Source organism: Micromesistius poutassou (genome assembly GCF_964030765.1).
Source record: "Micromesistius poutassou genome assembly, chromosome: 17".
In the NCBI taxonomy this organism is placed as follows: Eukaryota; Metazoa; Chordata; class Actinopteri; order Gadiformes; family Gadidae; genus Micromesistius; species Micromesistius poutassou.
This window is the reverse complement of record NC_140287.1, coordinates 16,971,171-16,992,844: the sequence shown is the minus strand read 5'-3', so window position 1 is coordinate 16,992,844 and position 21,674 is coordinate 16,971,171. Positions and strand designations below refer to the sequence as shown.

The following is a 21,674-nucleotide window of genomic DNA, read 5'->3' as shown; positions in this document are numbered from 1 at the left end:
GTGATGCTAGAAGCTGCAATACTATTAAAAACACTTCTCCGTGGCAACAACTGTTCCATCCTACAGAGGGCGCTACAGCAACTATGTTCCGGTAAAGAAATATACAAATGGACACAGATTGATCCTGTAGACACCCAACGATTCACCGTACACATGGAGGTCCCTGGTATAGTGACGTGAGGAGGCGAGAGAGGGAGAGAGGAGGGGGAGGGCGGCGGTGATCATATTTAAAAGCTTTATTAGAAACGAAGAGAGCTCTGTTTTTATTTTACATAAAGATACAACAAGGGCACGTCTCAGTATTTACACGGCTCTCCGGAGCGCTAACAAAACATAGAAAACAATCATTCTGAATATACCGCTACAAAGGTGGCTGTCATACAAAAATTATAGAAATCATTTACAGTTGTGTAAAATGCATCTTTCAAATACATGTCCACGGAGCTGGAAGCAGATGTAGAAAAGAGGGAATAAATACGTCATATGTCTCGGGGGGAAGGGGGGTTGCCATGGAAACCGGGTGACACCTACTCCCTCCCTCCCTCGCCAGTGGAGGGCGGGGGCCTTGTGTCCTGGGTGGGCGGGTTCAGGTGCTATTCAGTAAACCAATCAGGTGTCCCGGAGTGCCCCCAGCAGGAGGAGGAGGGGGGGGGAGGGGAGGGGGAGAGGGCTGGGGGGGGCGTGTCATCACCTGCACTCCACCGCCACGGAGCTCTGGGGAGGGGTCATGCCCTCTGACCCCGACGAGGTCGACACTGTGGTGTTAGACACTAGAGAGAGAGGTAGAGAGACACTGGTGTTAGACACTAGAGAGAGGTAGAGAGGTAGAGAGACACTGGCGTTAGACACTAGAGAGAGAGACACTAGAGAGAGGTAGAGAGACACTGGTGTTAGACACGAGAGAGAGAGACACTAGAGAGAGGTAGAGAGACACTGGTGTTAGACACGAGAGAGAGAGACACTAGAGAGAGGTAGAGGTACACTGGTGTTCGCCACTAGAGAGAGGTAGAGAGACACTGGTGTTAGACACTAGAGAGAGAGGTAGAGAGACACTGGTGTTAGACACTAGAGAGAGAGGTAGAGAGACACTGGTGTTAGACACTAGAGAGAGAGGTAGAGAGACACTGGTGTTAGACACTAGAGAGAGAGGTAGAGAGACACTGGTGTTAGACACTAGAGAGAGAGGTAGAGAGACACTGGTGTTAGACACTAGAGAGAGGTAGAGAGACACTGGTGTTAGACACTAGAGAGAGAGAGAGGTAGAGAGACACTAGAGAGAGAGAGACCGTACCTTCCCTCTCCTTCTTCTTGAGCCTCTTGCGGCGGCGGTCGATGGAGGCCACCTCTGACTTGAGGCTCAGGTAGTACTTCCTGATCTCCTGCAGCTTGTCCTGCAGGAAGGAGACGCGCTCGCTGCTGGACATCCGGTCCAGCTCGTCTGGAGGAGCAGAGAGAGACAGAGAGGGGGACAGACAGGGTGCAGCGTGAGCAGGAGGCTGTCTGTCTGTCTGTGGACATGAAGGTTCTGTGGCGCTGGACGGGACCGCCCGACACACGACCCGTCACTAGAGAGGCCTACCGAGGGCCATCACAGGCCTACCTAGAGGCCTGCCTACCGAGGGCCATCACAGGCCTACCTAGAGGCCTGCCTACCGAGGGCCATCACAGGCCTACCTAGAGGCCTACCGAGGGCCATCACAGGCCTACCTAGAGGCCTACCGAGGGCCATCACAATTCTGCCTAGAGGCCTACCGAGGGCCATCACAGGCCTACCTAGAGGCCTACCGAGGGCCATCACAATTCTGCCTAGAGGCCTACCGAGGGCCATCACAGGCCTACCGAGGGCCATCACAGGCCTGCCTGCAGAAGCCTACCGAGCGGGAAGGACCACTTGTAGGTCCGGTGCGGCGAGGACATCTGCGGGGAGCGGGTGGGCTTCCCCCCCCTGGTGGAGAGGGCCTGCTTCACGGGGGTGCACAGCTTGGTCTGGTCGGGCGCCGGGGGCGGCTCCGGGGCGGAGGGGTCCTCGCTGTCACTGCTCTGAGCTGCTGGGGAGGAGACGGCCGTGAGGGAGGGAGGGAGGGAGGGAGGGAGGGAGAGAGAGAGGGAGAGAGGGAGGGAGAGAGGGACACACGTCGTCAAGGTGAGGGAGGGAGGGAGGGAGGGAGAGAGAGACAGACACACGTCGTCAACGTGAGGGAGGGAGGGAGGGAGGGACGGACACACGTCGTCAACGTGAGGGAGGGAGGGAGGGAGGGAGGCAGGGAGAGACGGACACACGTCGTCAACGTGACGTCTTAACTTCACCTCCACCGAACCCGTCCTCGGTTGGTTCAGTGATCATCAGTCATTCAGTTAACAGGTCCCATATTATACCGCCGGGTGTGAGTTTGATTAGCCGTGATCAGTCCACCAGCCCTACCCAGCATATGTTGCTCATCTATCCCGTCACACATCTAGGTGGACACACACACACACCTGTGATGTCAGGAGAGGCAGATTTTCCGAAACGGCTTGTAACGGCCAATCACACTCACACCTGGTGGTGTGATATGGGACCTTTAAGACATCATTTAATCCACCAATCGACTGCGTTGGAGCCTCAGAGGGTGAGGGAGAGAGAGAGGGAGAGGGAGAGGGCGAGAGAGAGGGAGGGAGAGGGAGAGCGAGAGAGGAAGGGAGGGAGGGAGAGGGAGGGAGGGAGGGGGCGAGAGGGAGGGAGAGGGAGGGAGGAAGAGAGAGAAGGAGGGAGAGGGAGAGGGCGAGAGTAAGAGAGGGAGGGAATGGGAGAGGGAGAGAGGGAGGGAGGGAGGGAGGGAGAGCGAGAGAGAGAGAGGTAGGCCTACCGGTGCCGTTCCGGTCCGTCTTGCCCCCGCCGCCGTCGGCTCTCTTCTGGCTGCGTTTGGCTTTCTTAGCCGAGGGGTTCTGGTTCCCGTCCATCAGACGCTTCTGACCTGAGGGGTCGGCACGACAACACAACGTTAGTGTGGAGCAGTGGGGACAGAGTGTGTAGTAGTGGGGACAGAGTGTGTAGTAGTGGGGACAGAGTGTGTAGTAGTGGGGACAGAGTGTGTAGTAGTGACAGAGTGTGTAGTAGTGGGGACACAGTGTGTAGTAGTGACAGAGTGTGTAGTAGTGGGGACAGAGTGTGTAGTAGTGGGGACAGAGTGTGTAGTAGTGACAGAGTGTGTAGTAGTGGGGACACAGTGTGTAGTAGTGACAGAGTGTGTAGTAGTGGGGACAGAGTGTGTAGTAGTGGGGACAGAGTGTGTAGTAGTGACAGAGTGTGTAGTAGTGGGGACAGAGTGTGTAGTAGTGGGGACAGAGTGTGTAGTAGTGGGGACAGAGTGTGTAGTAGTGACAGAGTGTGTAGTAGTGGGGACAGAGTGTGTAGTAGTAGGGACAGAGTGTGTAGTAGTAGGGACAGAGTGTGTAGTAGTGGGGACAGAGTGTGTCGTAGTGGGGACAGAGTGTGTAGTAGTGGGGACAGAGTGTGTGTGTAGTGTGTAATGGTGACAGAGTGTGTGTGTGTGTGTAGCGGAGACACAGTGTGTGTGTAACGGTGACAGAGTGTGTAGCGGTGACAGAGTGTGTAGTGGGGACAGAGTGTGTGTGTGTGTAGCGGGGGTGACACCGTGTGTAGCGGAGACAGAGTGTGTGTGTGTGTGTGTGTGTGTGTGTGTGTGTGTGTGTGTGTGTGTGTGTGTGTGTGTGTGTAGCAGTGACACAGTGTGTAGCGGTGACAGTGTGTGTGTAGCAGTGACACAGTGTGTAGTAGTGGGGACAGAGTGTGTAGCGGTGACAGAGTGTGTGTGTGTGTGTGTGTGTGTGTAGCGGTGTGTACCTCGGTCCTTGCCCTCGTAGGGCGACAGGTTGGGCTGGTCCTCCGGGGCCTCCTCCTGGAGGCGGGGCTGGTCCGCCGGGGGCGGGGCCGGCGCCGGGCCGGGGGCGGGGCTCTGGTAGAGGACCTTCCCCGAGGGGGGGGCCTTCTCCTTCTCGTCCAGGTCGTCCAGGTCCACCTCGTGACACACCAGGGCCTCGGGGTCCATCTGAGGGCCCATCTCCTCGGGCACGGCGCTCTGCTGCTGCTGCTGCTGCGGCTGGGCCTGCTGATGGAGCTGCGCGGCGGGGCCCTGCTGCGCGGTGGGGCCCTGCCGGTGGGTGGGCGTGTAGTGCTGTATTGTGGGACCCTGGGGGGGGTGGAGGAGGAGCTGCTCCGTGGGGCCCGGCCGCGGGACCGGGTGGAGGACGGCCCCTCTACTGGCGGGCGGCGGCGCCGGTGGCTCTGGCTTGCGGCCGCCGGCCGTCGGAGGAGGCGGCGGCGGCGGCGGGGCCTGCTCCTCCCTCCACTCCGCCGCCCTGGCCCGGGCTTCCGAGGGCGGGACGACCGCCACCTGAGCCAGGACGTGGGCGGGCCTAGGAGGCGTCTGCGACAGCGCGTGGGCGGGTCTAGGGGGCGTCTGCGCCGCCCTGGGAGGAGTCTGAGCCTGGACGTGGGCGGGCCTGGGGGGCGTGCGAGGAGGCGGGGCCTGGGCGGGTCTCGGACCACCACCACCACGCGGGTGGTGGTGGTGGTGGTGGTGGTGGTGGTGGTCCCCCGGGGCGGGGGTCTGCTCCAGGCGGACCTTCTTGTCGGCGCCGGGCTGCTCCAGGGCCTTGCGCTTGGCGGCCATGCTGACCATGTTGACCATGTTGCCCCCCCACAGGGCCAGGCCGTCCTCGGGCCCCAGGGAGTCCGTGTCCTCCGGGGCCGAGTCCGTGTCCGAGTCCAGGGAGGAGGAGGTGGGCGGGGGCGGCGGCGGCGGCGGCTCCGCGGGGAGGTGCTGGGCCGGCAGGCAGTGCAGGACCACCATGGGCTCGTCCTGCCGCTTCAACAGGCCGCCGCCGCCGCCCCGCAGAGGAGACGCCGCCGAGGGGCTGGCGGCGTGAGGCACGGCGCCGGTGGGCGGGGCCACGGCGTGAGCGGGAGGAGTCGTATGGTTGGAGGGCGGGGCCATGACCTTGGTGGGTGGCGTGGTCGCGGCGGGAGCGGGCAGAACCCTGGCGGGGTTCTTCGGGGGCGAGGCGACCGGCGCTCCACCGGTGGGCGGGCTCACCGCCGCGGCGGGAGGAGGAGTCGCGGAGGAGGTAACGGGTGGAGTCACTCTACTGGAGGTAGGCGGAGACCTGGCGTTGCCGCCGGGCGTGGTCGTCGGGCAAGGGGGAGCGGTCGTCGTCGTCGTCGTGGTGTGGGGGGAGGGAGGGGTCCGAGTTGAGCTGTTGTTGGGCGCGGTCGTAGTGCAGGTGGGCGGGGTGATTGTGCTGGCGGGCGGGGGGGTGGTGGTCGAACTAGTGGGCGTGGTCAGCAAGTTAGTGGGCGAGGTCATCGAGCTGGCGGGCGGGGTCATTGAGCTGATGGGCGGAGTTTTTGAGCTGGTGGGCGGGGTCGTCGAGCTAGTGGCCGGGGTTATCGAGCTGGCGGTCGGGGTCATGGAGCTGGTGGGCGGGGTCATGGAGCTGGTGGGCGGGGCTCTGGGTGGAGTTTCAGAACCAATCTCTTTTGCGTTTGACCTGCGGCCTTTGGGCTTGGGAGAGGCTTCGACCGACGGGTCCGGCTGCTTGTCCGGGAGACAAGGAGACACCTTGAGGTGGCTAGGGGTCATCTTGTGGCTAGGGGACATCTTGAGGTGGCTAGGGGACATCTTGAGGTGGCTAGGGGACATCTTGTGGCTAGGTGACATCTTGAGGTGGCTAGGGGACATCTTGTGGCTAGGTGACATCTTGAGGTGGCTAGGGGACATCTTGTTGTGACTGGGAGACATCTTGTTGTGGCCAGGAGACATGGCGCTCCCAGACTCGGGCTCCTCCCCCCTCTGCGGCTCCCTCCTTTCCGACGGGCCCCGGGCCTCCTGCTCCTGGGGGACGCTGGGGCACGGGGTCGCAGCGGCCGTGGCCGGTTCCACCGTTGCCGAGGCAACGGCTGTGTTGCCAGCGGGGGGGGGCAGTCCGACGTCGGACCCGCCGCGCTCCGCCTCGTCGTCCTTGGGCCCCTCCCCCCCCGAGAGGGCCGTGTCTTCCCTCGGGTCCGGCTCCTCTTCTGGCTCCTCCTCTTTGAGCTTGGCCTCGGCATTAAGCCCCTCCTCCTCCTCATTAAGCTCCGCCTCCTCCCGGAGATGGGGCGGAGCGTCCTCTGAGCCGCTGTCTTCTGACGAGTTCCCAGAATCCTCTGCGGTGAGACGGAATACACGTTAGTATTATTAAATTATTAATAATTTTTTTTAGTAATGTAGTAGTGAGTGTGTAGTAGTGAGTGTGTAGTAGTGAGTGTGTAGAGTGTGTAGTAGTGTGTGTGTGTGTCAGGGATGGGCGTCAGTTCATGACCTGATGATCAGTACCAAAACAGTCATACTATACAAGGAAACCAACTTGCAACAACACAGCATCGTTGCTATAGATACAACCTAGCAACAAGGATACGGCATCATCGCTATGGAGACCACCTAGCAACAAGAACACAGCATCATCGCTATGGAGACCACCTAGCAACAAGAACACAGCATCATCGCTATGGAGACCACCTAGCAACATGAACACAGCATCATCGCTATGGACACACAACCTAGCAACCACAGAGACAGAGAGGCAACGCCTCTACAGATAGGTTACCATTACCTAGAGTTCCTATTCTAAAACCTCCAATTTCTTCTGATAAAAGTTCCAAGTTAGCATAAGTCTGATCTGTTTAACCACTCGTGAGGTGGCCAGTGGGGCTCGTAATGCGTACGGTCAGATAGCCAAGAGAATTGTGTCATCACATGAATTCAGTCTTTTTATGCGAAACCATTCTCAGTGCAATCATCACGCCTCCCGCACAACCCCCCAGCTCCACACACACAGGTAGTCATAGAGCCACAGCTCTGTAGTTCTTTTCATGTCGTGTCTTAACGGTTGTCCACCAGAGTATTGATGCGTGTCGCTAAGCGGTGTCAGTGTGTGTATTATTATTAATAGTCCCAGCGACACCCGTCCCTCGTGTGTGTCCTCCTGTGCGCTGTGTCCCTCGTGTGTGTCCCCGTGTGCGGCGTGTCCCTGGTGTGTGTCCTCCTGTGCGCTGTGTCCCCGTGTGTGTGTCCCCGTGTGCGGCGTGTCCTTGTGTGCGCTGATGTGTCCTTGTGTGTCTCACCGTAGGAGGGCCGGTCAGAGTCGTACACGCCAGACATTCTGTTGCGCCTTCGTGGGGTTTCTGTGGAGGAGGAGGAGGAGGAGGAGGAGGAGGAGGAGGAGGAGGAGGGGGGGGGTTACTATACCGCACCAGAACCCTCACAACAGACTGCCTCTACAGAACCACGGCCAGCTAGCAGACTCTAAACAGAATCTGACTGGAGGTTCCTCACCGTCCCCGTTGGCCGTGGTGGGGGAGCTCTCGGTGCGGCGGCTCTGGCCGTCGCTGCTGGGCGTCTTGGAGAAGCTCCGGACGGAGCTGGTGGACGGAGGGGTCCGCGTCTGGGGGCGGCCGCGTCTCCCGCTCCCCATCTTCATCAGGCCTTTCTCCTCCTCTCCCCGGTCGCCGCCGCCGCCGTCCTCCTTGTTCTGGAGGAGAGACCACAGATCAGCCTGCGAGCTCTGGAGCTCCCGTTCCCAAACATCTGGACGTGGAGAACCCCTCGCGGAGGTAGCCAGCGCACGTCAAGCACGCGACAGCCAAGAGGATTGTGTCGTCACACTCATTCAGTGGAGTTTTCGAAGCCAGTCTCAGCCTCATCACTCCTCCTGCACACTGGTGCCGTGCGTTTTCTCTAATATATTTTTATTGTTTTTAGCCATCCTGTGCCCAGCTTGACATCTTGACAAAGGACTACAGTTGAATAATCATAAATCAACATTTCTGTAAATGCGCCACGGTTAAATAAAAGACGAAAGCCCGACCGTCTGGCTGGCAGCCAGACGGTTCCCGTGACGACACGATCCTCACCTTGAGTTTCTTCCGAGTTCTCCTCTTGGTGGCTCCTTTGTCCACGGGCCAGATGATGCGGTCGGCCTTCACCCACTCGTCATACCTGTGGAACACAGCAGCATCATCACCACGGTAACCTGGCTCCGGCGGTCAACCAGCACGAGCTAGGCCGGCCAACGATGGATCTGTAAACTCTAAACGCACTTTCAGGTCCCGCCTCCAGCATCATGCTTGTGTCTAAACAAATGTGAAGCAACACACCCCCCGTTCGCCAAGATCTAAGACTGGAGATGTGATCTAAAGTGGGGTTTTAGAGACTGGTCTAGAGTTACATCAGACTGGAGATGTGATCTAAAGTGGGGTTTTAGAGACTGGTCTAGAGTTACATCAGACTGGAGATGTGATCTAAAGTGGGGTTTTAGAGACTGGTCTAGAGTTACATCAGACTGGAGATGTGATCTATAGTGGGGTTTGAGAGACTGGTCTAGAGTTACAGACTGGAGATGTGATCTAAAGTGTGGTTTGAGAGACTGGTCTAGAGTTACAACAGACTGGAGATGTGATCTAAAGTGGGGTTTTCTCCCGCGGGGTCTGACCTGACGTTCCAGCCGTAGTAGTGCACCAGGTAGAGCAGGTCCCCGTCGTCGCTGTCCATCTTCTTGATGTTGGCCTCGTAGATCTTCTGGCTCTTCCCCCGGCCGTACTTCACCCGCACCTTCGTACCCATCAACGAGTCTTCGTCCTCGTCGCCCTCCTCCCCCTCAGCCCTGACACACACACACACACACATTACTGTGTTAACATGTAGAACCGTCGTAGAACAATAGAACAGTCCGGAACCAGAGTTGCCGCTGGAGGGCGTTTGCCGAGAGTCTCTACCTTTCTCTCCGTCGCTCCACGTCCTCGTCATCATCCTCGTCCTCCTCCTCCTCCTCCTCTTCGTCCTCCTCCCCGGACTCCTTGTCCGAGTCGTCGTGGCGACGGTGGCTGCGTCTCCTGGGCGGTACCCGCTCCCCTTCCCGCTGCTCCTCTCCGCTCGTCTCCCCGCCTCTCTCCTCCTTCTGTCGGTCCCTCTCCATCCGGGACATGCTGTCGCGCCGGTCGGACTTCCCTGGCCATCGCCGCCTCCCCTGAACACACACACAGACGCACACAAAGGTTAAACACACACACACACACACACACACACGCACACAAAGGTTAAACACACACAGACACACGCGCACACATAGCACCTCCTCTACAGATAGGTATCCCTCCCCTGGAGGTCCTATTCCTAAGTATCTAGTTGGTTCTGGTAAAACGGTCAGTGTGTCTGGTTAGTTAGTAGTATAAGTGATCTTAACCTAGAGTGACCAGTGGGGCTAGTAATGCGTACGGTCAGATAGCCAAGAGAATTGTGTCGTCACATGAATTCAGACTTTTATGCGAAACCATTCTCAGCATCATCACTCCTCCTGCACAACCCCCAGCTCGGACCTTCAGACAGGCAGCCACAGAGAGACAGACAGGCAGCCACAGAGAGACAGCCACAGAGAGACAGACAGGCAGCCAGAGAGAGACAGACAGGCAGCCACAGAGAGACAGACAGGCAGCCACAGAGAGACAGCCACAGAGAGACAGACAGGCAGCCAGACAGACAGACAGGCAGCCACAGAGAGACAGCCACAGAGAGACAGCCACAGAGAGACAGACAGGCAGCCACAGACAGACAGGTAGCCACAGAGAGACAGAAAGGCAGCCACAGACTGACAGACAGCCACAGACAGACAGACAGACAGGTAGCCACAGACACAGTCAGAAAGTGACGGACGGGTAGTCGCACAGAGACAAAGCCACAGACAGGTGGTAGTCCAGAGAGAAAGACAAGAGTCTGAGAGTTCCAACTGGTTGCTATGGTAACAAGGGGCAAGTGACTCACCCTGGGTGACGGAAGGCTCCGCCTTAGTCCTCCTCCTCCTCCTCCTCCTCCTCCTCCTCCACCACCTCCTCCTCCTCCTCTCTCTCCGTCCGACTCTGGCTCCTCCTTCGCCACGGTGGCCTGGACCCTGATTGGCCCGGGGTCCTTGGGCTCCGCCTCCTCCGGCGCGGGACTGGCCAGCGCGGAGGGGGGGCGGGGGTTGTTGTGGTGGATGGTCCTGAAGGTGATGGAGGCCGAGCGGCAGTACTCCTCGAAGCCGTAGAGGTACCTGAGGAACACGCACACGTTGACACGCACACATGTTAACACACACACACACGTTGACCGTCACAACGGGACATGAGTCACAGCCTTCAGCGCGTAGATTAAAACTCTACAGAGATCTTCTATTCACACCACTGGCTTTAGAAGGCGTGGCTAAAACGGCGCCTTCGCCAACAGCTGGACATGTGACTGGTTAAAGCGTCATGCCGATTGGCCGTTCACACCCGAGCACAGGAGCAGTTGTTGTGGGTCAGATAGCCAAGAGAAACGTGACATCACATAACATCAGTCTCGTTTGCGAAACCATTCTCAGAATCATCACTCCCCATGCCTGCTCTACACGAGACCTTCACCCGCTCTACATGAGAGTCCTCCACCCGCTCTACAGAGTCCTCCACCCGCTCTACAGAGTCCTCCACCCGCTCTACAGAGTCCTCCACCCGCTCTACATGAGAGTCCTCCACCCGCTCTACAGAGTCCTCCACCCGCTCTACAGAGTCCTCCACCCGCTCTACAGAGTCCTCCACCCGCTCTACAGAGTCCTCCACCCACTCTACAGAGTCCTCCACCCGCTCTACAGAGTCCTCCACCCGCTCTACAGAGTCCTCCACCCACTCTACAGAGTCCTCCACCCGCTCTACAGAGTCCTCCACCCGCTCTACATGAGAGTCCTCCACCCGCTCTACATGAGAGTCCTCCACCCGCTCTACAGAGTCCTCCACCCGCTCTACAGAGTCCTCCACCCGCTCTACAGAGTCCTCCACCCGCTCTACAGAGTCCTCCACCCGCTCTAGGTGACGGAGCAGCGTGCGGCGGGTCTCTTACTTCCTGTAGGCCGTCTTGACGTTGTAGGAGGCGGCAGAGTTCAGCACGGGGATCCCGAGGTCCACGTACACCTGCTTCCACACGGTGCCACTCTCGATCTGAAACACAGAGGACCATGAGGACCTCCACCTCACATAGACAGACAGACAGACAGACAGACCACGAGCTTACATCACACAGAGACAGACAGACAGACAGACAGACACAGACCACGAGCCTCCATCACAGAGAGACAGACAGACAGACAGACCACGAGCCTCCATCACACACACAGACAGACAGACCACGAGCCTCCATCACACACACAGACAGACAGACAGACAAACAGACCACGAGCCTCCATCTCAGAGAGACAGACAGACAGACAGACAGACCACGAGCCTCCATCACAGAGACAGACAGACAGACAGACAGACAGACCGCAAGCCTCCATCACACAGAGAGACAGACAGACCACGAGCATCCATCAAACACACAGAGAGAGACAGACAGACAGACCACAAGCCTCCATCACACAGAGACAGACAGACAGACAGACCGCGAGCCTCCATCACACAGAGAGACAGACAGACCACGAGCATCCATCAAACACACACAGAGACAGACAGACAGACCACAAGCCTCCATCACACAGAGAGACAGACAGACAGACCGCGAGCCTCCATCACACAGAGAGACAGACAGACAGACCACAAGCCTCCATCACACAGAGAGACAGACAGAGCATGAGCATCCATCACACCCACACACAGACAGGCTGACAGACAGACACACGCAGAGAAAGACAGAGAGACAGAGGCTGACCATGAGCCTCTCACACACACAGAGACAGACAGACAGACCACGCAGAGAAACACAGAGAGGAACACAGGACAGCCAGACTGAGAGACAGTGAGAGTGATGGAGAACCAGGCGAGAGAGAGACGGGCCGACAAGAGAGGCCGGGGGTCAGGGCTACTCACGCTGTGGCAGCCCCCCAGCTGGAACACCAGCCTGAAGAGCTTGAACAGGTTCAGGTCCTTGTAGCCCAGGACTGGGGGCTTGTTGATGGGGGTGCCTTGTTGACGGTGACAGAGAGCCAGGATTAACGGGGGTCCTTGAACTTGAATGTCAAGTTATTAGTTGCGACGTGCCCCGGTTGAGCTGGCCTACTTAGGGCATGATCGATTTTTTTTGACTCATTGCTTAACTAGTATTGTCTCCACTTCCAGTTCACTCTTAGCCTCCAGAAGGGGTCAACAGACGATGAAGAAAAAAATGGTTCAGTATGGAACAGCTGGATATCTGCTCATCATCATCATAAGTTTTCATAACTTTTTGCCTTGTATTCCTTTTTCGATAAAACTCTACAGAGATCTTTTCACACCACTGGCTTTAGAAGGTGTGGCTAAAACGGCGCCTGGTCAACAGCTGGACACGTGACTGGTTAAAGCGTCATGCCGATTGGCCGTTCACACCCGAGCACAGGAGCAGTTGTTGTGGGTCAGATAGCCAAGAGAAACGTGACATCACAAAACATCAGTCTTGTTTGCGAAACCATTCTCAGAATCATCATTCCTCATATAGTAGATACACTCTGGACCAGTGTGATGGAGGTCCATTACAGACCAGTGTGACGGAGGTCCACTACAGACCAGTGTGACGGAGGTCCACTACAGACCAGTGTGACGGAGGTCCACTACAGACCAGTGTGACGAAGGTCCACTACAGACCAGTGTGACGGAGGTCCACTACAGACCAGTGTGACGGAGGTCCACTACAGACCAGTGTGACGGAGGTCCACTACGGACCAGTGTGACGAAGGTCCACTACAGACCAGTGTGACGAAGGTCCACTACAGACCAGTGTGACGGAGGTCCACTACGGACCAGTGTGACGGAGGTCCACTACAGACCAGTGTGACGAAGGTCCACTACAGACCAGTGTGACGGAGGTCCACTACGGACCAGTGTGACGGAGGTCCAGTATGGACTAGTTACCTCGGTCCTCCATGAACTTGTACAGCTGCTGCAGGAAGTGGTCTCTCTCTTCTGGGTCTGCCTCTTCTTCAGGCTACACACACACACACACACAAAGAAAAAGACACACAGCTTAGTAACAAGTTCTCCATCGCAAAACCTCTAAAGACAGACTAGCAGCAGCTAGCTCCATGCCCTTTAACGCTAGCCCCTCTAAAGACAGACTAGCAGCAGCTAGCTTCATGCCCTTTAACGCTAGCACCAATGACGATAAACCTGTAGCCAACGCCTAGCTCGCTGGATCCACCCGGCCTCACCTCCTCTTTGATGTTCCTCTTCTTCTTCCCCTCTTCCTCCTCCTCCTCGCTGTCCTTCTCCCGCCCCCCGACCTCGTCGTCCTCGTCGCTGGAGGAGGAGTCGAGGATCTGGCTCATGTCCATCTTCCACAGCTCGGGGACCTCCTGGGTCCTCAGGAAGGACATGGCCGCCTTGTGCCCTGCCAAACCAAACCAACCAATCAGGACACAGCGGCGTGTGAGCCGGGGAAACTCCAGCGGTACACCTACGTGTCCCTACGACAGGAAGTGATTCAAAGTACATTCCGGTACGTTACCTTTCCTGCAGGAGAACTCGGGCCTCGTGATGCCGTCGGCCGCGACAACATGGACGTCTTTCCTTGAAACTGTGGAACTGACGGGGGGGGGGGGTGGGGGGGGATATAAAGTTCATCTGTGACCAGGATGTCGGATATGGAACGAGTTTCAACCGAAATCCATCTAGAGACTTTTGTTGAAAATGATTTTTAATGTGCACTTAAAAAAACTTGGCTCAACTTACAACTTGGAGTCCGAGAAGGATCTGATGAGACACTGGTCTTTCTTTACCATCATCTCGTCCGAACAGCTGGGAGACACCACCTAGCAACAAGAACACAGCATCATCACTATGGAGACCACCTATCAACTAGAACACAGCATCATCGCTATGGAGACCACCTATCAACTAGAACACAGCATCATCGCTATGGAGACCACCTAGCGACGAGAACACAGCATCATCGCTATGGAGACCACCTAGCAACGAGAACACAGCATCATCGCTATGGAGACCAACTAGCAACGAGAACACAGCATCATCGCTATGGAGACAGGTTACACCTCCACACAGAGACAAGTAGCACCTCCTCTACAGATAGGTATCCCTCCCCTGGAGGTCCTATTCCTAAGTATCTAGTTGGTTCTGGTAAAATGGTCAGTGTGTCTGGTTAGTTAGTAGTATAAGTGATCTTAACCAAGAGTGAGGTGGCCAGTGTGGCTAGTAATGCGTACGGTCAGATAGCCAAGAGAATTGTGTCGTCACATGAATTCAGACTTTTATGCGAAACCATTCTCAGCATCATCACTCCTCCTGCACAACCCCCAGCTCGGACCTTCAGACAGGCAGCCACAGACAGGCAGCCACAGAGAGACAGGTAGTCAGAGTTATAGCTGGTAACCCAGCAACAAGAACAAATAACCGCCATAGACGCAACCACACATCATCACTATAGAGACAGAACCTAGCAACACCGCTATTGAGACACAACCTACAACGAAGACATCATCACTATAGAGACACAACCTACAACAAAGACATCATCACTATAGAGACACAACCTACAACAAAGACATCATCACTATAGAGACACAACCTACAACAAAGACATCATCACTATAGAGACACAACCTACAACAAAGACATCATCACTATAGAGACACAACCTACAACGAAGACATCATCACTATAGAGACAACCTACAACGAAGACATCATCACTATAGAGACAACCTACAACGAAGACATCACGCCTGCTTAATCTGTAATCTGCTTAATCTTAATCTGTAAAATACCTACGGTATACATATCGGTATTTTAAGGATAAAAAAGACTTGCGACATGAGAAGGCTAAACTAATGAAGCAGCTGTCTGCGGTCTTGGCCCAGCGTGAGTCGTGTGTGTGTGTGTGTGTGTGTGTGTGTGTGTGTGACGGATCACTGCAGCGGTCGTACCAGCGCCAGGTACCAGGCCGAGCGGTCGCTGGTGTCCTGGACACAGCAGACCTTGCCCAGGATGTCGTCCTTCAGCCGCCGCCGGTCCTCCTCGTCCTCCTCACTGGACGAAGAGTGATGCTCCTCGTCAGCCCTGAAGCGCGCGCACACACACACACACACACACCCACGCACACACAACCCCCCCAACACACACCCACGCACACACAACCCCCCCAACACACACACACGCACACACAACCCCCCCAACACACACACACGCACACACAACCCCCCCAACACACACACACGCACACACAACCCCCCAACACACACACACGCACACACAACCCCCCAACACACACACACACACACACACACACACACACACAACCCCCCAACACACACACAACCCCACACACACAGGAAGGAGAGACAGACAGACGAACACAAGAGATAAAGAAATAGAAGAACAGAGAGACCGTTAGAGAAAGACAGGGTTAATCAAGGCAGTAGACTGATTAACCATAACTACGTCTTTGACTATCCATCTAGTATACCTCTACAGATAGGCAACCATCAACTGGAGGTCCTGCTCCAAGTATGGCGTATGTTCTAGTAAAAGTGTGGTCTGGTTAACCTCTAGTGAGGGGGTCTGGTTAACCTCTAGTGAGGGGGTCTGGTTAACCTCTAGTGAGGGGGTCTGGTTATGCGCGGGTCAGATAGCCAACAGAATTGTGTCATCACAGGAATTCGGTCTTGTATGCAAAACCTTTCTCAGCATCATCACTGCTCCTGCATAAGTATAATCCAATAATCCAATTGATGCTACCGGTTAGAGCAGCTGGCCAAGTGGTTATCCACCGGTCAGCTCTTCCGTGTTGAATACGGTAGTTAGGAGTAGCATGGCATCACATCAACCGCGCTGTACGCTTCTTCACCGTACACTCAAATATTAAATGAACACACAATTGCAGAGGCCCAGACCACACAGAAGTCCAGACCAGACAGAGGCCCAGACCAGACAGAGGCCCAGACCAGACAGAGGCCCAGACCAGACAGAGGTCCAGACCAGACAGAGGCCCAGACCAGAGAGAGGCCGGGACCAGAGAGAGGCCGGGACCAGAGAGAGGCCGGGACCAGAGAGAGGCCGGGACCAGAGAGAGGCCGGGACCAGATTGAGGTCCAGAACTTACACAGCCTGGGAGGAGCGTCTGCCGCCGCGGTTCGACTTCTTGCCGATCACAGGAGTTCCAAAATGTTCCGGGTTGGTCAGAGGAAGCTGGTCCAGGGTCTGTAGAACATTAAACAATAATCAATAACCAATAATACAGCTGGTCCAGGGTCTGTAGAACGTTAAACAATAATCAATAACCAATAATACAGCTGGTCCAGGGTCTGTAGAACGTTAAACAATAATCAATAACCAATAATACAGCTGGTCCAGAGCCTGTGGTAGCCTAAACAATAATCAATAATCAATAATACAGCTGGTCCAGGGTCTGTAGAACGTTAAACAATAATCAATAATCAATAATACAGCTGGTCCAGGGTCTGTAGAACGTTAAACAATAATCAATAATACAGCTGGTCCAGGGTCTGTAGTAGCCTAAACAATAACAATCAGTATGAACCAGCAACAACTAGCTGGACCAGCCTATGTGACTTGAGTTTGCCTTAGCAGCTCATCTTGCATGTAGGTTCAGCAGCTTAGCCTTTAGCTTGTTGTACAATGCGGCCCACGGTGGTCTTACCTCGCTCTCTGCAAAGTGCCTCTCTCCCTTCAGACACAGGGACGTACGACGAAGAGTCTTCTCATCGCCGTCGTCAAACACTGAGGAGAGACACACACGCAGAGACACGCTACAGACACTGCAGCAGACAGGAGCTAAAGGTCACCCTCAGGAGTCAGAGGTCATGTTCTACCGCGGCGGAGGACTTTATGGATGCACTGATATAAAAAAAACAAAAAACAAGGTCGTCTTTACGTCGGCAAAAAAGGGGGCGAGTACCGGTCCGAGTAGCAACGTGGACCTTTGTATATATCCAGGCGCAGAAGTGTCATTTGGCCTTTAGCAGAGCATGATACTGCTGAAGCTAGTGACGGCTGGGGGGTGGAAACCACTAGACATGAGGGGCTGGGGGGGGGGGGGGGGGGGGGGCAGGGGGACGCTCAGATAGCCAAGAGAAATGTGTCATCACACGGAATCAGTCCTGCTTTGCGAAACCAGTCTCAGCATCATCATAGCCATCGTTAGTACTCTGGCATTGTGTTACTACTAGCTAGTAGTAGTGACTTGTGCAGTACTAGTTGGTAGTAAAAGTGTTTAGTGTAGTACTAGTTGGTAGAAGTCATCGTCAAATGAGCAAAGGCCAAATATGTCAAGAAGCTCTACTAATAACGACCGGCTGGCAGCCGGGGGGATAGACTCGTGTTTGCTCCACATGCTCTGGAATAGCGCTAAGTGCTGCAGTACAATTTCATTGAAACTTTGCAAACTTCGCACAATGTACAAACCACCTTCCCGTTAGAAGTACCCCCATACGCCCAAAGCTGTGTGTCTGAGTGGGATCTGAGGCGGGCTGTGGTGTGTCGTGACTCGTGCCCGTTCATCGTTCCGTTACGCAGCGTTCCGCGGCTCGTCTGGTCGGGGGCGCGTGACCCGCTCTACATTGAAGCTCTCTGCTGAACCTGGTCGGGCTCGGACCGGAGGGGAGTCAGAGAGACACACACACACAAACTAAATGTCTGCGCGGCAAAAGGGCCCCGCTCTGTGGAAATGTTGGCTCTGGGAGAGGAGAACGTTGAGAATCTGGAGACTCTGGTGGGACTGCGGAGCACCCTGGTACTGACCCACGGTGTACAGGCTGGCGTCCGTCAGCTTGCTGATGACCGCCTGCGTGGAGGGCCCCTCGTTGGTCCTCACCTCCACCGTAGAACCAATCTGCAGGACATAACAACGGTCAGCCTGGAGCGCTCAGGCCTGGCACCGTCTGCCACTCTGTGGAGTAGTGACCACATCCCTACAGTTTGTGCCTTCATCAACCTGCAGGGAATATAACCCCTAACCCTGCAGTGTTAGTGCCTTGCTCTGCCTACTGAGCCACACAGGGAATAGAACCCCTAACCCTGCAGTGCCTCACCCTCAGAGCTCCTTTAACCTGGTCATCCTGGACCACCTGCGATGTACTCTCCCCCTTCAGGACCACCTGGAGACACAGAGACAGAGACAGACAGACAGAGAGAGAGAGAGAGAGACAGACAGAGGGAGGGAGGGAGACGGGCAGAGAAAGACAGAAGAAGCAGGAACAGGTTAGCAACCAGCAGCTGGACATGCAGTTCTGGGCGTGACCAGTCCCCAGAGAGAAGAACAATTATGGAGATGTTTTACTTCATCATTCGACAAAGCAAAACCACAAACATGAAACAGATCTCTCTACCGGACGACCCTGCTGAAGCCATGTGATGATGTGGAGCATCACGCCATTGGACACATGCTTGGTAGACCCCGACGACGAGGAAACCACTAGACATGTAGGGGTCTAGAGAGTGTAAGGGCTATGGGGGGGGCGCTCAGATAGCCAAGAGAAATGTGTCATCACATGGAATCAGTCTAGCTTGCGAAACCATTCTCAGCATCATCATAGCGTTCATTAGTACTGTGTTACCTTGTCAGTACAGTGGTACCAGTCAGTACTGTGGTAGCATATTAGTCTGCTAGAGGTCCTGCTGTTGATTTAGTGCGTGTGGGTAGTGTTGCATTAGTGAGTAGTGTTGCATTAGTCAGTAGTGTAGCATTAGTTGGTAGTGTCGTACTTGTTGGTAGAATAGTACTAGATGCTACAGTACTAGTGGGTAGTTAGTATTAAGGGGTAGTGTAGTACTAGTTGGTGCTGCAATACTAGTTTGTAGTGCTGGTGGGTAGTTAGTATTAGTATGTAGCGTAGTATTAGTGGGAAGTGTAGTACTAGTTGGTGCTGTAGTGCTAGTTTGTAGTACTAGCGGGTAGTGTAGTACTACTGCTGCAGTACTAGTGTGTAGACCTAGTCTGTTCCTAGAGCGAGAAACATAAGACAAAGAACAACTAACGTATACAAATTTAGATTTGTGACAAAGAATTAGACCAGGCAATATCTGGTACGTGAAACAAACTCCCATCGCTCACTTGAAGACATCATGTGCCGGTGGCGCCGTCGGCACATGTGATGCCTTCCGCTCCGGGGTCACACCGTGAGTCTCAGGGTGGGGGGTGAGGGGGGTGGGGGGCGAGGTGAGGGTGGTCTTACCTTCACTTTGACCAGGCGTTTCACCGTCTTGATCTTAGCTTCACAGAAGGCCCCTCTGTACTTTGCGCTGACGTCGGTCCCTACAGTCAGGTAGGCTGGCTCATCCACCGCCTGCAACACACACACACACACACACACACTTGAGTCTACAGAGCCAACCCCTGCAAACACACCAGCCCCAACTGCCATCACACTGGTTCACCAAACTGCAGAACGGTTGATTGCTGGACACCGAATAAAGAAGGATTCGAAATCCAAATAATAAATGTGCAAACTCATCTTGAAATCCCAAACATCACGATAGCCAAGATGGGCCGAGACTGGTAAACGTTGTTATTTCCATAAAAATATATAAACACACATTTCTGCTGGAATGGAGCTACGCCTCATGACGTAGCCAAACAAATAATACAATTCCAGTCGTATTTCGAAAGGCTTGATTACAGGAGGGATCGCGCCAGTTTCTGTCCGGAACACGTACCTTCATCTTAAGGCTATTTGAGGGCGTCCAGCTCGAAGCTTTAATTCCTGAAAAAGAGAGAAATACGAGTATGGCAGACGTACGAGTTGCAGGAGACTGGATGGCTAACGAACTAGCCATTGACTTCTAGCTCACGCATTCCTTCCCCCCCCTCCCCTCAGACTCACTCATATGTGGCGGAGACACAAAAGTACGGCGACGGTTCCCCCACTCGGCCCGCTTCGGCGGTCTAAATCGGGGTTACGGGTCGGTCGTGTCGGCCTACTGCCGGACCGTCACGATCCAGCGTCCGTGGAACCGGGAGCAGGAAGCAGCAACACAATGCGTGCGGTTCCTTCCCGCTTTGCTCTCGGTCGGTCCGTGTCACGTCGCCATCACAGCCCTGCGCACCATGTCACAGCACTTAGCACTGGTAGCTTAGCCTCAAGAGCAGCTAGCTCCCCGTAGCTTAGCCGCGGTGCACCATGTCAGAGCGGCGCTAGCTCCCGTAGCTTAGCCGCGGTGCACCATGTCAGAGCGGCGCTAGCTCGACTAGCTTAGCCCCCCACCAGAGCAGCTAGCCCTCCTAGCCTAGCTCCGGGGACTAGCACAGTGAGATCCAGCGGACAGCTGCTATGCGAATGTCAGGCTTACGATCTCCGTGAGAACGGAGACTTAACCCCGAAGACGACTCTTTTTATGGAGGGGGGTTTACGGTCCTCCCGGACCCGGAGCGGAGGAGTGCGGAACCCGGAGCCACGGACTAGAGGAGCCGCGCGGAGGGTCTGCCTCGCTGGGTTCCTCCTGGACCAGGGGAACCTTTAGACATAGCGTCGGGACACGGGGACTAGAAGAGCCCATCCTCGGTGCACTTTATGCCCCTCGGAGACTAGTCCGATGCAGGACGGGGGGGTGGGGGGAATCACGGTTCACGGCACGACCCTGGGACCAGATGAACTGCCCGGAACCGTCATTATTATTTATTTAATAACCTTCTTCCACAAAAGGCGCATACATTTCTCCACTGCGAAAACAACCCGACTTGCCATTCAATTCCGCGCCGCCTCGGCGGGGAATTGAATGGCAAGTCGGGTTGTTTTCGCAGTGGAGAAACGTCCCGGGCCGAGAGGACGGGACCCCGTTCTCCGGTCCCGGGTATTTAAACGTGTATATTTAGTTTAGTGAAGGACGTTGATCGATACTTACATGCGACGGCGGTCCCTGCTCGCTGGCTTCGGAGGCGCAACGCGAATAACAAGCTGTTGAGCCGGAGCGATGTTTCCCGGGCGCCGATTGGCTGCGCCGAGAGCGGTCGTTCGCAGGGGGAATTGCGATTGGCCCGTCGGACCCTGCGTTTCGATTGGACGGAACTTTCGCCGTGTCGCTATTGGCGGATACGAACACGGCGCCTTGACGAAATGGATGAGTTTTGCGCGAGCGCGTCCAATCAGGCGGAGTGGCGGCGGCGGCGGCGCGGCCGATTGGCTGCCGTCAGGCCGCGCCGCCGGCTGATTGGCTGGTTCCCGTTCAGCGTCCGGAATGAAACACGCCAAGCAACAACACTCCGCTTGACCGCCAGACAGCGCGATTTAGCGTCGATTTAACGTTCGTAACTTCGTGTTACAGCGCACAAATGTTCACATCACGACACACCCGACAGCTCGTTACAACTTTAGGCGAGAAGGGGACGTTGGCCGGAGCGAAACGCGCTGCGCACCGCTCGTGTGGCGAGTGGGCGGGCGCCTCCGCGCTGACGTAACCGGAAGAACGCGAGAACAAGTCCATAAATGGGGATTTCTCTCCAAAGAGTGTTTGAAACAAAATGACACCTGTACGAAATCCACGACAAGCCGAACAGCTGACTGGGAATTACTGCGGTGGCAGTTTGTGGGGACACTTATTCCAGCAGTTGTTAATCAGTCCTTATCGTTTCAAAAGAGAGGCATATTTCACATACTAGTAGTGTCCTAAAGCGCGCCGTGGTGTACTAGAACTCCTGT

General features: G+C 55.4%; 1 protein-coding gene and 7 non-coding genes across 10 annotated transcripts; all 8 read right to left on the bottom strand.

The window, feature by feature from the left end:
- Positions 1-252: 252 nt before the first annotated feature.
- Positions 253-20,976, bottom strand: arid4a (AT-rich interactive domain 4A). 3 transcript variants are annotated; one of them, XM_084482510.1, is made up of 25 exons: positions 20,881-20,976; positions 19,696-19,742; positions 19,215-19,325; positions 18,072-18,137; positions 17,782-17,872; positions 16,682-16,761; positions 16,124-16,221; positions 14,949-15,081; positions 13,739-13,818; positions 13,515-13,591; positions 13,219-13,397; positions 12,923-12,995; positions 11,906-12,000; positions 10,944-11,041; positions 9,855-10,122; positions 8,813-9,063; positions 8,530-8,700; positions 7,952-8,036; positions 7,374-7,569; positions 7,163-7,222; positions 3,845-6,205; positions 2,847-2,954; positions 1,875-2,048; positions 1,292-1,438; positions 253-770 (listed from the first exon to the last, which is right to left on the bottom strand). In XM_084482510.1, the coding sequence occupies exons 2-25, from the start codon at positions 19,699-19,701 to the stop codon at positions 688-690; spliced, it is 5,091 nt and encodes a 1,696-aa protein (XP_084338636.1). In that variant the 5' UTR covers positions 19,702-19,742; positions 20,881-20,976; the 3' UTR covers positions 253-687. The 3 variants fall into 3 exon arrangements, with proteins under 3 accessions (XP_084338636.1, XP_084338634.1, XP_084338635.1); XM_084482508.1 differs by lacking the exon at positions 20,881-20,976 and adding an exon at positions 19,863-20,060; XM_084482509.1 differs by lacking the exon at positions 20,881-20,976 and adding an exon at positions 19,863-20,057 and having other exon boundaries at positions 1,875-2,045.
- LOC311362774 (small nucleolar RNA SNORD53/SNORD92) lies at positions 6,762-6,846 on the bottom strand. The gene has a single exon (XR_014638852.1). It is a non-coding gene; the product is annotated as a small nucleolar RNA SNORD53/SNORD92 (small nucleolar RNA).
- On the bottom strand, positions 9,310-9,390 carry LOC311362773 (small nucleolar RNA SNORD53/SNORD92). The gene has a single exon (XR_014638851.1). It is a non-coding gene; the product is annotated as a small nucleolar RNA SNORD53/SNORD92 (small nucleolar RNA).
- LOC311362771 (small nucleolar RNA SNORD53/SNORD92) lies at positions 10,365-10,445 on the bottom strand. The gene has a single exon (XR_014638849.1). It is a non-coding gene; the product is annotated as a small nucleolar RNA SNORD53/SNORD92 (small nucleolar RNA).
- Positions 12,423-12,503, bottom strand: LOC311362776 (small nucleolar RNA SNORD53/SNORD92). The gene has a single exon (XR_014638854.1). It is a non-coding gene; the product is annotated as a small nucleolar RNA SNORD53/SNORD92 (small nucleolar RNA).
- LOC311362772 (small nucleolar RNA SNORD53/SNORD92) lies at positions 14,228-14,308 on the bottom strand. Its single transcript, XR_014638850.1, has one exon. It is a non-coding gene; the product is annotated as a small nucleolar RNA SNORD53/SNORD92 (small nucleolar RNA).
- LOC311362775 (small nucleolar RNA SNORD53/SNORD92) lies at positions 17,097-17,178 on the bottom strand. The gene has a single exon (XR_014638853.1). It is a non-coding gene; the product is annotated as a small nucleolar RNA SNORD53/SNORD92 (small nucleolar RNA).
- Positions 18,498-18,578, bottom strand: LOC311362768 (small nucleolar RNA SNORD53/SNORD92). The gene has a single exon (XR_014638846.1). It is a non-coding gene; the product is annotated as a small nucleolar RNA SNORD53/SNORD92 (small nucleolar RNA).
- Positions 20,977-21,674: the final 698 nt, after the last annotated feature.